The sequence below is a fragment of the Littorina saxatilis genome, linkage group LG1 (assembly GCF_037325665.1).
Source record: "Littorina saxatilis isolate snail1 linkage group LG1, US_GU_Lsax_2.0, whole genome shotgun sequence".
Lineage (NCBI taxonomy): Eukaryota > Metazoa > Mollusca > Gastropoda > Littorinimorpha > Littorinidae > Littorina > Littorina saxatilis.
In genome coordinates this window covers 7,096,497-7,113,716 of record NC_090245.1, presented here as the reverse complement: position 1 = coordinate 7,113,716, position 17,220 = coordinate 7,096,497, and the positions used below count along the sequence as shown (strand labels likewise).

The 17,220-nt window shown below is 41.8% G+C and overlaps 1 protein-coding gene across 1 annotated transcript; it reads left to right on the top strand.

The window, feature by feature from the left end:
- The first annotated feature begins 56 nt into the window (after positions 1 to 56).
- On the top strand, positions 57 to 16,636 carry LOC138960345 (RNA-binding protein NOB1-like). Its single transcript, XM_070332226.1, has 8 exons — positions 57 to 142; positions 7,727 to 7,859; positions 8,373 to 8,506; positions 10,124 to 10,216; positions 10,604 to 11,044; positions 12,071 to 12,168; positions 13,787 to 13,925; positions 16,339 to 16,636. The coding sequence occupies exons 1-8, from the start codon at positions 71 to 73 to the stop codon at positions 16,615 to 16,617; spliced, it is 1,389 nt and encodes a 462-aa protein (XP_070188327.1). The 5' UTR covers positions 57 to 70; the 3' UTR covers positions 16,618 to 16,636.
- The last annotated feature ends 584 nt before the right edge of the window (positions 16,637 to 17,220 follow it).

Sequence of the window (17,220 nt, the reverse complement as noted above, 5' to 3'; positions counted from 1 at the left end):
TATTTTAAAATATTAATCGTGAAAATTCTAATTCGCTTTGTTATCACGTGATCACAATCAACAACACAAAATGGCGGCCGTCACGCCAGTGAAGCACGTTGTCGTGGATGCTGGTGGATTTATTCGCAATGCTCCCGTCAGGGTAAGATGATAAAAAATTGGGGGGAGAAAGTGGGTAAATCGATTAATTGGAAGTTACTGAAAAATCGAAGGATGGAAACTATAGTATTCTTTGATAAAAAAAACGCTCGCGCTGGACCCGCGAGTACTCTTCAGACATTCACACACACACACACACACACACACACACACACACACTCTCTCTCTCCCTCACTCCCTCCCTCTCTCTCTTTCTTTCTTACACACACACACACACACACACACACACACACACGAGTACAGACTCATGCACGCACACACACACACACACACACACAAACACACACACACAAACAGTAACACTAGTCTAACACATGTGCACAAAATGAACACACACACACACACACACACACCGTGAGAGAAAAAGACTACAGGGAGGCATTGACGTCAAAGACTTTCGACCGTGACGTAATTACACACGTCACTATTCTTGGTTTACGGTACCATTCGGCGGCTTTGCTACGAGTATGCCATAGTCTTGGTTGGCCGAGACCTTGCACCATTCTATCAGACTGCCTGGCTGGCTGTTGCACCGCGAATTCCTCCCACCGCCAAGTCGTTTTTTTGTGGTTTATTTCGCATTTAGGTCCCAGGTAACATTATGAAGTTTTAATACGATCAATCGGACCTATTATCAAGTTAGTGACATCAACTTTTGAACGAACTGCGCCCAGTAGTTTCCCAGCAATAAGCTGTTAAGTCGAGACACACAGACACACAATTAAAGTCTGCTGGACCCTTGTACTAGCGTACTCGGGGATAAATGCCTTGTCTAGTCGTTCTCGTTCATCAGTTGACGTTAAACCACAGGCGAAGGTATCGTCCACTGGACTACTACTATCACAGAAAGACTACAACCACAGGCGAAGGTATCGTCCACTGGACGCCTACCCAAGGACTGGTTGTCAGCCAACGTGTCGTGTGCCTTTAAGAAAGGGGACCGCCACGAGCCCGCCAACTATCGCCCAATCTCCCTTACCTCTGTCCCCTGCAAACTCCTCGAACACATCATCTTCCGCCACATTATGTCCCATTTCCAAGCCCACAAAATCCTTACAAACCTGAACCACGGCTTTCGATCTGGCTACTCCACGGAAACCCAACTACTAACCACCACCAGCGACCTACTGCAATCTTTTGATCAAGGCAAACAAATTGACATGGCCATGCTAGATTTTTCCAAAGCATTCGACACCGTCCCCCACGACCGGCTCCTCCTCAAGTTGGCCAACTATGGCATCACAGGCCCCCTCCACGCATGGCTTCACTGCTTCCTCACGGAACGCAGCATGCAAGTCGTCGTAGAAGGCAGTACGTCCAAGCCCACTACCGTCGACTCAGGCGTCCCACAAGGCACCGTGTTGGGCCCACTCCTCTTTCTCAGCCACATCAACGACCTCCCGCAGGCAGTTAGATCCCAGGTTAGGCTGTTCGCCGACGACTGTCTCGTTTACAGAGAGATCGACACCTTCAGCGACCACCACACCCGACAAGAGGACCTGAAGCGTCTAGAAAGCTGAGCAGAGAAATGGGGAATGCGCTTCAACACCACCAAGTGCTATGTCGTGAGCATCTCCCACAAACCACCCTCCACCTTCATGTACTCCCTCAACAACACCATCCTCAAAACTGTCCCTTCCAACCCATACCTAGGCATCCTATTTTCTGACAACCTCAAGTGGAGAAACCACATCAGCAGCATCACCAAGAAAGCAAACTGTACTCTTGGTTTCCTACGCAGAAACCTCCGCCACTGCCCGGCAGCCTGCAGACGGAATGCCTACCTGGCCCTCGTCCGACCCCTCCTTGAGTACGGAGCCGTAGTCTGGGACCCGCACCAAGCGCAGGACATCGATAGGATGGAACGCATACAGCGCACTGCAGCACGTTTCATCGCCAACGACTACCGATCAAGACGTCCTGGCTTTGTTACAGGCCTCCTGACACGCCACAACCTCCCGACTCTCCAGGAACGACGAGTACACCTCCGCCTGACTCTTTACTACAAGGTGGTTGAGGGGCTGGTGCCGGCAATACCTCCAGACAAATTCCTGACCCCTCAACGTGCTGGTCGCATGATTCGACCCAGAAGACTAACAGCAGACTACGTTGGTAGCAACCCCATAGATAATTACATAAAAAACAACGACAGGTGTTTCGCTGTACCACGCTGCAACACCGAACAATACAGACAGTCGTTCTTCCCACGATCCACAAGAGTGGAATCACCTGGACAACGTAGTTGTCCTCAGCCTCTACTGAGGCATTCAAGTCGGCGCTAACAACCAGCCGCCGCTAGACGACGACGCTGCGCACACCCACCCGTCGCGCCAAAGCCAGCAATCTGGATGCTAGCGACGTACCCTACAGATACAGATACAGATACTACTATCACAGAAAGACTACAAGGTACGTACGTCACTCACCTTCGAGTCTTCTGTGTTCTTGGAGTCGCTTCCTGGGAAAAAATATTGTTCAAGATGGTTTGCCTCTTCCTACAGTCTGTGTAAGGTCAAATAAATACAGTTGAATGATTGTTTGAATTGTATGTACCTTTAATTTTCAGTTTCCGTCCGCTGCAGGTTGTTATTAACCATCATTTGGACGAATCTTCGTTTGCGAGCCGCCAGGTTCCACCTTGCGTCAAATCATGCATCCGGCACCGAATATGCATACCAGCGCTCATTGGTTAATAACAGGATATTCGATGATTATTTTCCCGTGGGTAGCTTCCCTTTGCTGCACAATATTTACATATGTTTTACACCAATGAGCGCTGTATGCATATTCAGTGCCGGATGCATGATTTGACGCAAGGTGGAACCTGGCGGCTCGCAAACGAAGATTCGTCCAAATGATGGTTAATAACAACCTGCAGCGGACGGAAGCTGAAAATTAAAGGTACATACAGTTCAAACAATCATTCAACTGTATTTATTTGACCTTACACAGACTGTAGGAAGAGGCAAACCGTCTTGAACAATATTTTTCCCCAGGAAGCGACTCCAAGAACACAGAAGACTCGAAGGTGCGTGACGTACCTTGTAGTCTTTCTGTGATAGTAGTAGTCCAGTGGACGATACCTTCACCTGTGGTTAAACAAGGCTGTGTTCATGTATAAAATTCTAAATGACGACTGTCCTAAATATTTGCAATCACATTTCAAACATGCCACAAAAAGATATGGGTCCCAAAAAATCATCCCTCCTATACCTCTCTTAGAGCTCTACAAATCGAGCTTAGCCTTCTCGGGAGCGTTTCTCTGGAACTCCTTCCCCCAACAGATAAGAAATGCAACTTCAGTGAAAATGTTTAAGAGACAGTCACGTTCACACATCATTCGTGAATGAAATGTCTTGTTCGATTGTTATTTTGTTAAACATTTTGTACTAGTGTTAACGGATGTGTAGCTGATCGGAGCAACTTTATTCCCAAATGAAAGGTATAACTATGTCAATGTAATTTTGTCATTGTTCAGTTCTCCTTATGTAATTCCTTAAATGCACATTGTGTTGCATTCCATACAATGTGTTTCTGTATTTTATATGATTGAATTTATATTTTTAATGTGCGTCTGTCTTTATGTGTTGTATAGGAGAGATTGGAAGAATAGGCTTTGCCTAAAACCTTTATCCTTATGTAATAAAGTTCTGAGTCTGAGTCAGTCCATGGTGGATTGCATTAGATTCAACTGCAATTCTGAATTTGATTGTAACTAAACTAAGACATGTATTGTAAGCCTGATTCGCTCAACTGAGTTACTACTATTTACACAAAGCGGCCGATGCCACCTCCCTCCCCTCCCCCCCCCCCCCCCTCCACCACCTCTTCAAGCTAAAGTGAAAAGTATGAGAATGTCCCAGCAATCATAATCGTTCAAAGTGGAAGGAGTGGAACGCTGGTGACACCATCTGACACTACTTTCAGTTTGACAATGACATTTACCGAGGGGAGAGAATGAAGGGAGTGCTTTTGAAGCCCAGTTCTCTTACTTCTCAGCCCACGAAAGTACTTGCAGTCCCAGTGATTGGAGACGTGAAAGTGTGTTAGCATACCAAAAGAGATGGTACAGTAAAACCTGCATCCAGCGGACCCTTAATTCGGCGGACACCTTTGCATAACGGACACTTCAAGTGAGGACGGATGTATTTTACACTCAAAAACACCTTAAAAGAGCGGACACCTCAAAGGCGCGGACGCGGACACTCTTTTTTGGTCCCGATTTGGTTCGTTACCTGTCAACAACGGTCCGCCATCTTGGTTCTGCAAATTCTCGCTGGCGATGTGAACGCGCGAGAAGCTTATTTTGTAAGCCAACGACAGCACTTGAAAGATTGATTTTTTGTATGGTGCACGCTCATTGGTCGATGCCGTGAATTAAACTGAACTCACAAACAAAAACAAGTTAGGGTTTCTACTTTCTGTACTGTGATGCATCTTCGTCTCATCCTTCGTCGATCGCGGTCTCATCATGTCAAAACGGAAATTTCTGACTTTAGAAGAAAGAGTCGATGTGATAAAGAAATTGAACGGCGAACTCTTCGAGTGGTTTTCGAGAGCTCGATCAAAGAATATTCCCGTGAATGGCCCATTGCTTCAGATAAGAAACCGATTGCACCTCTTTCTCTCTCTCGCTCGTTCTCTCTCTCGCTCGTCCTCTCTCTCTCTCTCGCTCAGTCGTTCTCTCTCTCTCTCTCTCTCTCGCTTAGTCGTTCTCTCTCTCTCTCTCTTGCTCGTTCTCGCTATCGCTCGTTCTCTGTTCTCTCTCTCTCTCTCTCTCTCTCTCTCTCTCGCTCAGTCGTTCTCTCTCTCTCTCTCTCTCTCTCTCTCTCTCTCTCTCTCTCTCTCTCTCTCTCTCTCCCTCCCTCTCGCTCGTTCTCTCTCTCGCTCGTTCTCCGTTCACCCTGAAATGCTGACAGCTGTCATGAACTTGAGTAGCATTCTGAAGATGTGCGTCTGAACCAAGCCAGACTGATTCTGGTTTTGTACATACATGTTGCATGTTGAACTTGTTTTCTTTGTCACTTTCTGTATGACTACATGTAATGCACAGTTTAGAATAAAACTATTTGGCTGTTTTTTTTCTTCCCAAAAAATGTCTGCGCATTCATATTCAAAAGAAAGGACACCTTTGTACAAAGGACAGTGGCAAGGTTCCCCAAGGGTGTCCTTTGCTCGCAGGTTTTACTGTATTTAGTTTTTATCATGTCATGATACATTTATGGAATGGGTGATGAACCACTGATAAAATTGTGAAGTTTATTATGTGTTAGCCTAGGAATAGTTGCTTAACTCTTACCAGTTCGGGGGTTTTAGGGCATATTTTACAGTGCTGTTGGTGCCTACTTGCCGAGTGGCTATCTGGGGTCATATTCTAAATGAAATATAGAAAGTTATATATATCAAATGAAAGGAAAATGAATAAGCTTTTCATATTTGCAAAGAGAATTGTGCTATCTTTAAAGGTAAAAAATGTTATGGGGGTGACAACATGATTTTTGTTGAAATTTGTACGCCCATTTTTTGGAACACGTGACAAACACAAAGAAGAAATTTTTTTTGTGTTCAGTTTATTTTAGATATGCTGCTAACTAGTCTGTTTGGGCATTCATTTTACATAACATAGCAAAGTTTTATAGAGTTTTGCTGATAAACAAAAAAGTTATTGTCACCTGAATACCCCCATCCAAATTTCAAAGTTGGACGTTTCATGACATACGCATGCCTAAGGCACACAAAAAAAAGTCTGTTTACGGTATCCCGACCGACCCTATTTTTTCCCGCGACCCTAGACTTGTTTTTGGCATTTGGGGGGGGGGGGGGGGGGGAACAAAACATTTGGGCAAAATAATTTAAAAATATGATTTTTTGAAGGAAAAAAAAAGGTCTTTGTTTTTTGGCAAAATAACTTAGAAATATGTTTTTGGGGGGAAAAGAAAAGAAAGAAAAAAGAAGAAAAAAGCCCCGACCTACCGACCCTATTTTATTGGCCTATGTTACCGTTAACAGACTTTTTTTTTTGTGCCTAATAATGCATTCCTATAACTAACTTATAACAAAAACCCAGCTTGTTTCTGTCATAAAGTGTGTCTAACATATGAGTTTATCCACTGTCCGACCCAACCAATGTAAAATAACACAAAATTTTTTTTTGATAATTAGATAATTGGTCAGTGGAAAACTACAGGGGGGGGGGGGGGGGGGGGGGGGGGGGGGGGGGGGGGCATCGTAAGCTTGCTTACGATGGGTAAGGGAGCGAACTGGTAAGAGTTAACTTACCCAACTGGTGACTGGTACAACATACATGTATATACAGACCAAGACAGTCACTCACACATGTATACATTCCAGGAAATAAACACAGCAATGTGATGCACAGATGATGATGGAACTTCTGTTTTCAAGGATAGAGGTTTAAAGGTCCTTGTCTACATTTTTATTCAGAAATCGGCATTTGACCTTTGAAATACTGAGTCTATTCCCCACAAATATATCAAAAATACACCCCCCTTCGATCAGGAAGGACGAAGCCAGGGTAGCCGATAGAAAATTTGTTATAGTAATTCAGCGTAGTAGGATATCCTTATTTGGCAAATGCCGAGGGCAAAACTCCTCTCGAATACCATGCATTTCGTGCGTTTAAAAAAAATCGTGGACAGCGCTTCAATACCCAGTGTCAAACTGTTGCTGTGATTGTGTGGCTGTGGCTGTCAGCATAGTGACATGAATTTGATTGGTCGATATTTATAGCCAAAGCACATGCTCTCTGCACATGGAAATCAAAACATTGGAAGTGTTACTAACACTTCTCAAAAATAAAAACATTTTTTACATATATATTTTTTTTCTATAAATTTTTTCCCCATGGTTCATTCATCATCTGACATAACTTTTTAGCAAAATCTAACCATAAGATTATTGATAAAAAGCAAAAATGTAGACGACCACCTTTAAGGCTACGCCTTTTCTTACAACCAGTCCTTACTTCTAATACAAATTTCTAATAAATGATAAACAAGTAAAAACAACCGAACAAATAAGCAAACTAAACAAATAAACAATAAATAAACAACACAATGACAAAGTAAGCAGCAGAGCAAACTCAAGCTAGTCAGTGTGGGCGGAAGGGGAGATCTATACAGTGGAACCCCCCCTGTTTAGGCCACACAAAAAATAGTCTGTTTACGGTAACCCGACCGACCCTATTTTTTTCGCGCGACCCTAGACTTTTTTTTGGCATTTGGGGAAAAATGCAAAATAACGTAAAAATATGGTTTTTTGGAGGAAAAAAAAAAAAAATCCCGACCTACCGACCCTATTTTTTTTGCCTATGTTACCGTAAACACACCTATTTTTTGGGGGGGCCTTAGACCCCCTAGTTTAAGACTCCCTCTCTTTCGAGACCCGGTTTTCTCCGACTTTTTGTTGATAACCTCTGTAACTCTACCCCTTTTAAGACTCCATTTAAGACCTGATTTTCTCAGATTTTTAGAGGTTTTAAAAGGGGGGTTCCACTGTTTAGTCTATTTGAACGGCTGTAACAAACAGGCATCATTTTACCTTGCAGGAGATTGGCGAAGAAGTGTACACAGTGCCGGAGGTGGTGCAGGAGAGTTGTGACAAAGCGACACGTCAGCGTCTGCAGGTTCTGCCCTACACGCTCAACTTCAAAAAGCCCTCTGCTGAGGCAATACTCGCTGGTGAGGGAACCGGCCTAGTACAGTGGAAGCATGGGGAGAAGGTGCATGCTTGCAATTTGATAAGGCCCCCCCCAACCAAAAATTGTTTCTGATGAAAAGGCACAAAAATGTGGTTCTTACTCTCTATTCTTAGGTTGCTTATATTTTTCTTTTTACTATTTTAGGATTAAAGTTTTCTGCTTTTTATTTTTAATTCTGCTGCATGTGGCTTTTTATTGACTGGAACTTGTGCGAGCTGTGCCCCCTAGATGTCTGAAATTGAAAAGTCAGCTAAATTCAGTTTTGTCTTTTTTATGGTTGGGTGGGAGGGAAAGTTCTCGGGTCGGGAGCAAAAAAAAGGTTTGGTCTAGGGTTGGTAAAATGCAACCAAACTGCTGCAATGTGACAACAAAAACAAGGGAAAAACTGAATACTATTACTTACCCCTCACAGCCAGATGAATTATTTTAGAGCTAGCAAATGCTTGCAAGGGGTAATTAGTTGCTAATCAAGGTTGTGTGCTTTTGATTTCAGTGAGTGACTTTGCCAAGAAGACAGGGGACTACAGAAATCTCTCTTTAGTTGACATCAGCGTTCTGGCTCTGACTTATATGTTGGAGAAACAGCATGAAGGAACGACTCACATCAGAACAGCCCCTGTCAACAAGGTAGAGCATCTACAGGAAGAACTTGCTGAATCAACAGTACAGTGGAACCCTCGTTATAAAAAAACATTTAAAGACTCCTCCCTTTTTAAGATCTTGATTTGGACTGGGTGGCCGAGTGGTAACGCACTTGCGAGAGGTTGCGAGTTCGACCCTGGGTCAGGGCGTTAGCAATTTTCTCCCCCCTTTCCTAACCTAGGTGGTGGGTTCAAGTGCTAGTCTTTCGGATGAGACGAAAAACCGAGGTCCCTTCGTGTACACTACATTGGGGTGTGCACGTTAAAGATCCCACGATTGACAAAAGGGTCTTTCCTGGCAAAATTGTATTGGCATAGATAAAAATGTCCACCAAAATACCCGTGTGACTTGGAATAATAGGCCGTGAAAAGTAGGATATGCGCCGAAATGGCTGCGATCTGCTGGCCGATGTGAATGTGTGATGTATTGTGTAAACAAATTCCATCTCACACGGCATAAATAAATCCCTGCGCCTTGAATATGTGCGCGATATAAATTGCATAAAAAAAAATTTTAAAAATCCCTGCGCTTAGAACTGTATCCACGGAATACGCGCGATATAAGCCTCATATTGATTGATTGATTGATTGATTTTTCAGATTGTCTGTAAATGCACCCCCATTTTAAGACTACTAAGACCTGGTTTTCTCACATTTTTGGAGGTCTTAAAAGGGGGGTTCCACTGTACTTGGTATTTGGAGACAGTGCTTGTCCTTCACTGCACTGTTGGGTAGAAATGCTCAATTTGTTTTGTAATGAAGGATAGGAATAGTAAGGAGAGAACTATGTATTCCTGATTATCCTTTCTGTAGAGGCAGCTTTTGAATCAATGTATGGTGGCAGTTATATCATGTAACATTTTATGAAATATGATGAATCATAAAGAATTAATTAGGGTCTCATCAAAAAACTGTTATTTACACATGTATCTCCCTTCTGTGTAGTGAATGTTCTTGGTAGTGTGGTGTTACGATGGAACCCCCCTTTTAAAAAATCTCAGAAAATCAGAGCTTAAAACACATTTTAGTATGCGATCAACAGGGGCTCACATCCACATCGGACATACACGGATATATTTTCCAAATGTCCTATACATTTTTCATGCAAGAGGACATATGTCCTATTGTTTTTGTCACAAAGTGGTCATTGTCCGATTATGCTTTCATTTGATCTGGACATTGTCAGTACTTTTCAATTGACAGTGGTTTGATTTGCTATTTTATCGATGTTTTGCGAAGCGATGTGTCTCTCCAAGCAGACGAAACCATGATGTTAGTGCACGTTTTGTTGCGAAAAAAAAAGGTCCTATTGATTTATTTTTGTTCAGGACAAATGTCCCATCACTTTTGTATTGTCCAGGACATTTGTCCTATGCCACCTCTCATGGTTGTGAGCCACTGAATCAATCTCTTGTCATTGCTAATGTTAAACAAGAATAATAATATACTCCTTTATTGTCTGCACAAATCAAGGTTGTCATGGATTGAAATGCTAGTAGCTATAGCTTCTGTACACAATTATAGACAATATTTTCAGAAACTCTCTATTTCAAGTGTTGATTTTATGCTGAGTCTGAAAGAGATATTTTCCGGTTGTTTTCAGGCTGCAGAGTATATTGTGCCGAACAAGAACAATGCTGACAAGCAGACCAAGATAGCAGGATTTTACATGAGCAAAACATCTGAAGAACAAAAAGTGAGTGGCGTTTGCTGTTCTGTGTGTGTGTGGGGTTTGGTATAACATGTATGTGTGCGTTTCTGTGTCCATAGGGAGAAGTTCAGAGGGATGTAGGGTATTCTCTATCAAACATTTCTTGTCCTAAGTCTTCCGGGTAGTTATCATTCTTATCGTTACTAGTATTATTATGATTATTATCAACTTCTAATTTAAAGCCTACAGCGTGGTGACCCAGTAAAATGCCACTCAGTGAAATGCTAATAACTCCTAAATTTGTTCAGCACCAAATATGAAATAATTAGCTGAACGCATGAGGGAGTTATGATTATTTTAGAGGAAGGCAGTTTTATGGGGGTCACCGTGTACTTCATGAAAATGATAGTGCTATCTGATTTCTTCAACCAGGCGTCAAAATCTCCAGACGAGAAAACAAATGAAGACAGTTCTACAAGCCCAGAAGAGAGCGCTCAGGAGCATGAGAATGCAGAAAAGCAGGATGAATCTGAAAGCCAGGCAGACACAGCTATCCCAGAAGTGCAAAAGACTGAAGACATGCAGGCAGATACAGACACAGCGGTGGAGCAAAGTGGAGATAAAATGGAGACAAGTACAGCTGATGCAGCAGGTGACAATACTTCCAATGACATTCTTCCTGAAAACCTGATCGAAGAAGGAGAGGGGAGCGAAGAAGAGGAGGAAGAAGAAGAAGACGATGATGATGATGACGGGGGATGGATCACACCGTCCAACATCAAGGAGGTGAAACAACAGATGGGAGCAGGATGTATGGAGGCGGCGAAAGATCCTGTCACTGTGGCCTGTCTAACCACAGATTTTGCCATGCAGGTGGGTGAAGGAGATAATGAATGAGTTTGTGTATTTTAGTGTGTGTGTGGGTGTTTGGACATAACCGATTTTGTATGTAGTGAGATCATGTATGTGTGTATGTTTGAATATTTTGATATGTGTGTGTCCTCGCGCCCCCTAATTGGCGTAGAGGCGCGTCCCCCGGGTGGTGGATGGGGGAGCCTTCTCTACTAACTTCTGAGAGAAGGTCGCATCACTCTCGATGCCGTGAACCTAATTAGGATCTTTTTCTTGTTTCTTCTCTATTTCTGCCTCCCCAAAGTCCTTTTACTTTCCTTTTCTCACCCATAAAATTCTTCACTTTTTACCCTTGTTAAGTGGTTCTTGTATAGAATATAGTCAATGTTTGTAAAGATTTTAGTCAAGCAGTATGTAAGAAATGTTTAGTCCTTTGTACTGGAAACTTGCATTCTCCCAGTAAGGTCATATATTGTACTACGTTGCAAGCCTCTGGAGCAATTTTTTTATTAGTGCTTTTGTGAACAAGAAACACTTTGACTTAACAAGTGGCTCTATCCCATCTCCCCCCTTTCCCCTATCCCATCTCTCCCCTTTCCCTCGTCGCGATATAACCTTCGTGGTTGAAAACGACGTTTAACACCAAATAAAGAAAGATATGTGTGTGTGTGTGCTTGGGGAGGGGTGTGTGTCACACATAGTGTTGTGTGTGTGTGTGTGATTTAGGGGTTAAAGTGTGCTTGTGGGGTATGGTGGGTAACAAATAACTCTGTCAATGTTCCAGTGTGTGCAATTTATACCTAGTCTAGACATTTTCTTTCATTTGCCTTAAAAATTAAAATAAATTTTTGTTATTAAAGTAAAATTTATGTCCCTTTGTTTATCAGATCTTCCATACATGTGCCTTTTTTTTTTACAATGTAAACATTACTCGCTTTGGCTTTATTTGCCAGAGATTTTGATTCCCTCATCTTGAACGATTCACTTTTTTTAACCATGATGCCCTGTTCTGTCTCTCTCCTGACTGTTTCTCTTGTTGCTTTTCAGAATGTCTTGATTCAGATGGGTCTGAATGTAGTGTCTGTGGATGGACTGCTGATCAAGCGTGCCAAGAGCTACGTCATGCGCTGCTACGCATGCATGAAGTGAGTTTTCTAGCCTCCGAGTTGGGCAGTGTTTGTGGTGATGGAAAGTTTCGTATATTCCACAGGTTACATTTTAAAATTGTCAGAAACAGGGGTGGGACTTTTCCGCGAATCCGCGGAAATCCACGGAACACAACTTACGAATCCCGCCGGAGTAATCTATTTTTCCGCGTCCCATTTCATCACAGTATCTATAACTTGTTGATTGAATGATATGGAGAGAAGTGAAGATGGAACAAAACACTGGAGGCTTGAGAGTTAAATTGTGCTGACTGAAAACTCGTGATAACTAATAGTCATTTTGTGCTTTAATGCATTGAATCATACTATTGCCAGTATTGGATTATGGATACATGGTTCATTACGTAAGTATGCACCATTACAATGTTAGTTGTTACCATTGTTGTGTGAATTTTTTTTGAATTTTTTGTTTTGTTTTTGTATGGGGGTGAAGAGAATGAATGTCTTTTTTTACCTTATCCAAACAAGTTGAATCTTTGTCTCAGAATGCACCAGATTGTACAGATTTGAATGTACCATTTAACCAAATTTCGGGGGAGCATGCCCCCGACCCCCCCTAGAAAAAAGGGATTTCCTCTTTTTTCATCACAAGAGAGTCCCACCCCTGCAGAAAGGACATTTTTCACCAGGCAACACTGCCGGTCTTGATTGCACTTGACAGTTATTCTCTTTTTAAAATAAAGCTTTGAGATTTAATTTGTACTTGAAACTGTTTTTGTGTGAGACATTCTGCCCACTTCCTTGGTACTACAGTATGCAGTCCCTTATCATTTATCACTTGTTTGTCCCTTGGTACTACAGTATGCGGTCCCTTATTATTTATCACTTGTTTGTCCCTTGGTACTACAGTATGCAGTCCCTTATTATTTATCACTTGTTTGTCCCTTGGTACTACAGTATGCAGTCCCTTATTATTTATCACTTGTTTGTCCCTTGGTACTACAGTATGCAGTCCCTTATTATTTATCTTCTTCTTCTTCTGCGTTCGTGGGCTGAAACTCCCACGTACACTCGTGTTTTTTGCACGAGTGGAATTTTACGTGTATGACCGTTTTTTACCCCGCCATTTAGGCAGCCATACGCCGTTTTCGGAGGACCTTATTATTTATCACTTGTTTGTCCCTTGGTACTACAGTATGCAGTCCCTTATTATTTATCACTTGTTTGTCCCTTGGTACTACAGTATGCAGTCCCTTATTATTTATCACTTGTTTGTCCCTTGGTACTACAGTATGCAGTCCCTTATTATTTATCACTTGTTTGTCCCTTGGTACTACAGTATGCAGTCCCTTATTATTTATCACTTGTTTGTCCCAAGGATGTTCTTTCGTCGCAGGTTCAGTAAGAATCTTGTAGCTTGATCGCAGATGTTAGGCAGTATAGTTGATGTTAGGCAGTATAGTTCACTCGTTTTTAGCATGAGTGGTTGTTTTCTTTTTCTTTTTTTTCAACACAGCATTCTGTGCCATAGCATCTGGTAGGAAAGGCTGCAAAGGAAAAACAATTCAAATGTGTTGGTCATTGATGCATCTTGGTTTAAAACCTTACGCATTAGAGCGACAAATGAATTTATGCTGTGTTTTTTGTTGTTGGTAAGAATCACCTACAATACCCTGAAGGTGTTCTGCCCTAACTGTGGTAACAAGACACTCAAGAGGGTTGCCATGACGAGAGATGAAGACGGACAAGTCCATTACTACTTCTCAAGTCGGCCTCTCAACACGAGGGGACTGAAGGTAATGAACTGCTGCGAGAGGGGAGAAAGTGTGGGTTGAGGTCGGGGGAGGGATGTGCATGGGGCAGGGAATGTTAACAGTGTTGTAGTATTCCGTTTGTCTTCATGTTGATGCGCCACCAGTGTCATTTCTCACATTTGAGATAAGAAAGTTGAGTTGATTTGATGTAAGGGTGCGTTTGTACCTATTGTTGCAGAAATGGTTGATTAGCAGTTGTTACATTTTGTTAAAATTTTAGAAATCATTATTGACTCACATGCGAAGCAAAAGTGAGTCTATGTACTCACCCGAGTCGTCGGTCCGTCCGGAAAACTTTAACGTTGGATATTTCTTGGACACTATTCAGTCTATCAGTACCAAATTTGGCAAGATGGTGTATGATGACAAGGCCCCAAAAAACATACATAGCATCTTGACCTTGCTTCAAGGTCAAGGTCGCAGGGGCCATAAATGTTGTCTAAAAAACAGCTATTTTTCACATTTTTCCCATTTTCTCTGAAGTTTTTGAGATTGAATACCTCACCTATATATGATATATAGGGCAAAGTAAGCCCCATCTTTTGATACCAGTTTGGTTTACCTTGCGTCAAGGTCACAGGAGCTCTTCAAAGTTGGATTGTATACATATTTTGAAGTGACCTTGACCCTGAACTATGGAAGATAACTGTTTCAAACTTAAAAATTAAGTGGGGCACATGTTATGCTTTCATCATGAGACACATTTGGTCACATATGATCAAGGTCAAGGTCACTTTGACCCTTATGAAATGTGACCAAAATAAGGTAGTGAACCACTAAAAGTGACCATATCTCATGGTAGAAAGAGCCAATAAGCACCATTGTACTTCCTATGTCTTGAATTAACAGCTTTGTGTTGCATGACCTTGGATGACCTTGACCTTGGGTCAAGGTCACATGTATTTTGGTAGGAAAAATGTGTAAAGCAGTTCTTAGTGTATGATGTCATTGCTAGGTTTAGTTATTTGACCTTGACCCTGAAGGTCAAGGTCATGTAAAGGTCAAGGTCAAGCATGTGAGTCGTATGGGCTTTGCCCTTCTTGTTTTAATATGCATTCTCCACTGAGATTCCAGTTTATAATAGTGATTCTGTCTTTTTTCCTCGCGCAAGGCAAATGTCTCTTGAAGCTAGGTTGAAAAATGGTATATATATATATGTACAACTATACATTTCTGATTTTTTGAAGACTTGGTTTGAATGTGATGTGCATTCGTTTTGAGGAAGAAGATACAGATCTGTTCACGCTCTGTAGTTTGATTTCCTCATCTTTATTTTGTATTGCTTTGTGGTTTCTTGGACTGATATTGTGTCCAAACTTGTTGCACATTATCTTTGAATTGATAAGAATACAGTGGAACCCCCTTGTAAGACCACACAATTTAACACTCCCTCCCTTTTAAAACAATTCTTTCTTTCTTTATTTGGTGTTTAACGTCGTTTTCAACCACGAAGGTTATATCGCGACAGGGAAAGGGGGGGGGGGAGATGGGATAGAAGCCACTTGTTAATTGTTTCTTGTTCACAAAAGCACTAATCAAAAAATTGCTCCAGGGGCTTGCAACGTAGTACAATATATTACCTTACTGGGAGAATGCAAGTTTCCAGTACAAAGGACTTAACATTTCTTACATACTGCTTGACTAAAATCTGTACAAACAATGACTATATTCTATACAAGAAACACTTAACAAGGGTAAAAGGAGAAACAGAATCCGTTATTCGCCTCTTATTCTTCTTCTTCTTCTTCTGCGTTCGTGGGCTGAAACTCCCACGTACACTCGTGTTTTTACACGAGTGGAATTTTACGTGTATGACCGTTTTTTTACCCCGCCATTTAGGCAGCCATACGCCGTTTTTCGGAGGAACCTCTTATTCTTATTCTGGGGAGCATCGGGTAAATTCTTCCCCCTAACCCGCGGGGGGTGTTTAAACAATGTTTTATTAAATCAAACATGATACAATAATACAACGATAAACAATAGGGACACGAACTCAAGCGAACGCTTATATTACGCGCCCTACGTAGTAGTAAAATAACACAAATATGATGTCGGACAAGCATTACTAAAATAATGTTGGAACTATCTAGATGAAGAGCATAGTTAAAGCAAATCAGAAAGAATAAGAAAAAGCTAGCAGGAGGAAGAGGGGGGAGGGTGGAGGTGGGAGGAAAGAACGGTAGGTACATATAAAATATAATATATATCTTGTTACCTCAGACTTACAGTTCAGAACCTGTGTAAATATATCCCCATTTTAAGGCCCCCTACTTTTTAAGACCTGATTTTCTCAGGTTTTTAGAGGTCTTAAAGGGGGGTTCCACTGTAATTCACTTGGTATAAAAACTTCATACAGACATATTTTGTTGTTTATTTTCCCCCTTTTTCCTTGCAGTACCCTCTTCCACAGCCAAAGGGAGGCAAGCATGCCAACAACCCTCGTCTCTTCGAGGACCAGCCCTTGCCCCAGCAGAGACTGTCGCGCAAGGCCAAGGAGAAGGTCGATGTCTTCGACCCTGATTATATTGCTGGTTCTTCTCCGTTCGCTGTCAATGACGTCACCAGTCGCGCTTCCAAAATCGGAATCACTGGAAAACATGATTTCAGGAATAATGCGTATTGGAACAAGCGCAACCCTAACGAGCCCCGAAAGCGTCATGGCAAAAAGAAATAGAACATGTTTTTTTGTTGCATTAAGATTTCAGTGTTGTTGACAAGTATGATGCTTTGTCTCTCAAGCAATTTCTCTCTTCTCTCTCATCTTTCTCTCTCTCTCGCACGCACAAACACACTCTCTCACATGCATTTCATAAAAAATACAGATTCAAAACATGTATTTTTTTGTTTTTATTTCATCATGATTCATTTACAATAACTTTGCATGATTTTTTTTAAAAACATTTTTTTCTGCACTTTAGCTAGAAATATATTAACCTTGCAAAGATGAACATTTGGCAGATGAAACACTGGCTAGGTTTTTATTCTTTTTCTGTTTTGTTAAAAGGATTTTTTCCCACTTAAGATCACTCTACACAGGCACACATCAAGAAAAAACAATCTTAAAAACAATGTTCTCACTCCAAAACAACAGACTCACTCAAAGCACATGTAAACTCCTCCCTCCAGTGATCCAATACTTGCAAGAGAGTTCAAGGAAAGTGGGCATCTTTGTCGTAACCAACAACGTACACAGGATACTAACCAAAACAGCACGCAAAGAATTAGAGCTTCCTGATACACACAGCTGTCATAAACTCTCCCCAGGAGAGCAGGGTCA

Excerpts from the sequence above, each read along its gene's own strand:
- LOC138960345 (XM_070332226.1), top strand. The coding sequence starts at position 71 with ATGGCGGCCGTCACGCCAGTGAAGCACGTTGTCGTGGATGCTGGTGGA. Across the intron at positions 10,217-10,603 it reads AAACATCTGAAGAACAAAAA|GCGTCAAAATCTCCAGACGA; the intron begins GTGAGTGGCGTT and ends TTCTTCAACCAG. Across the intron at positions 11,045-12,070 it reads CCACAGATTTTGCCATGCAG|AATGTCTTGATTCAGATGGG; the intron begins GTGGGTGAAGGA and ends GTTGCTTTTCAG.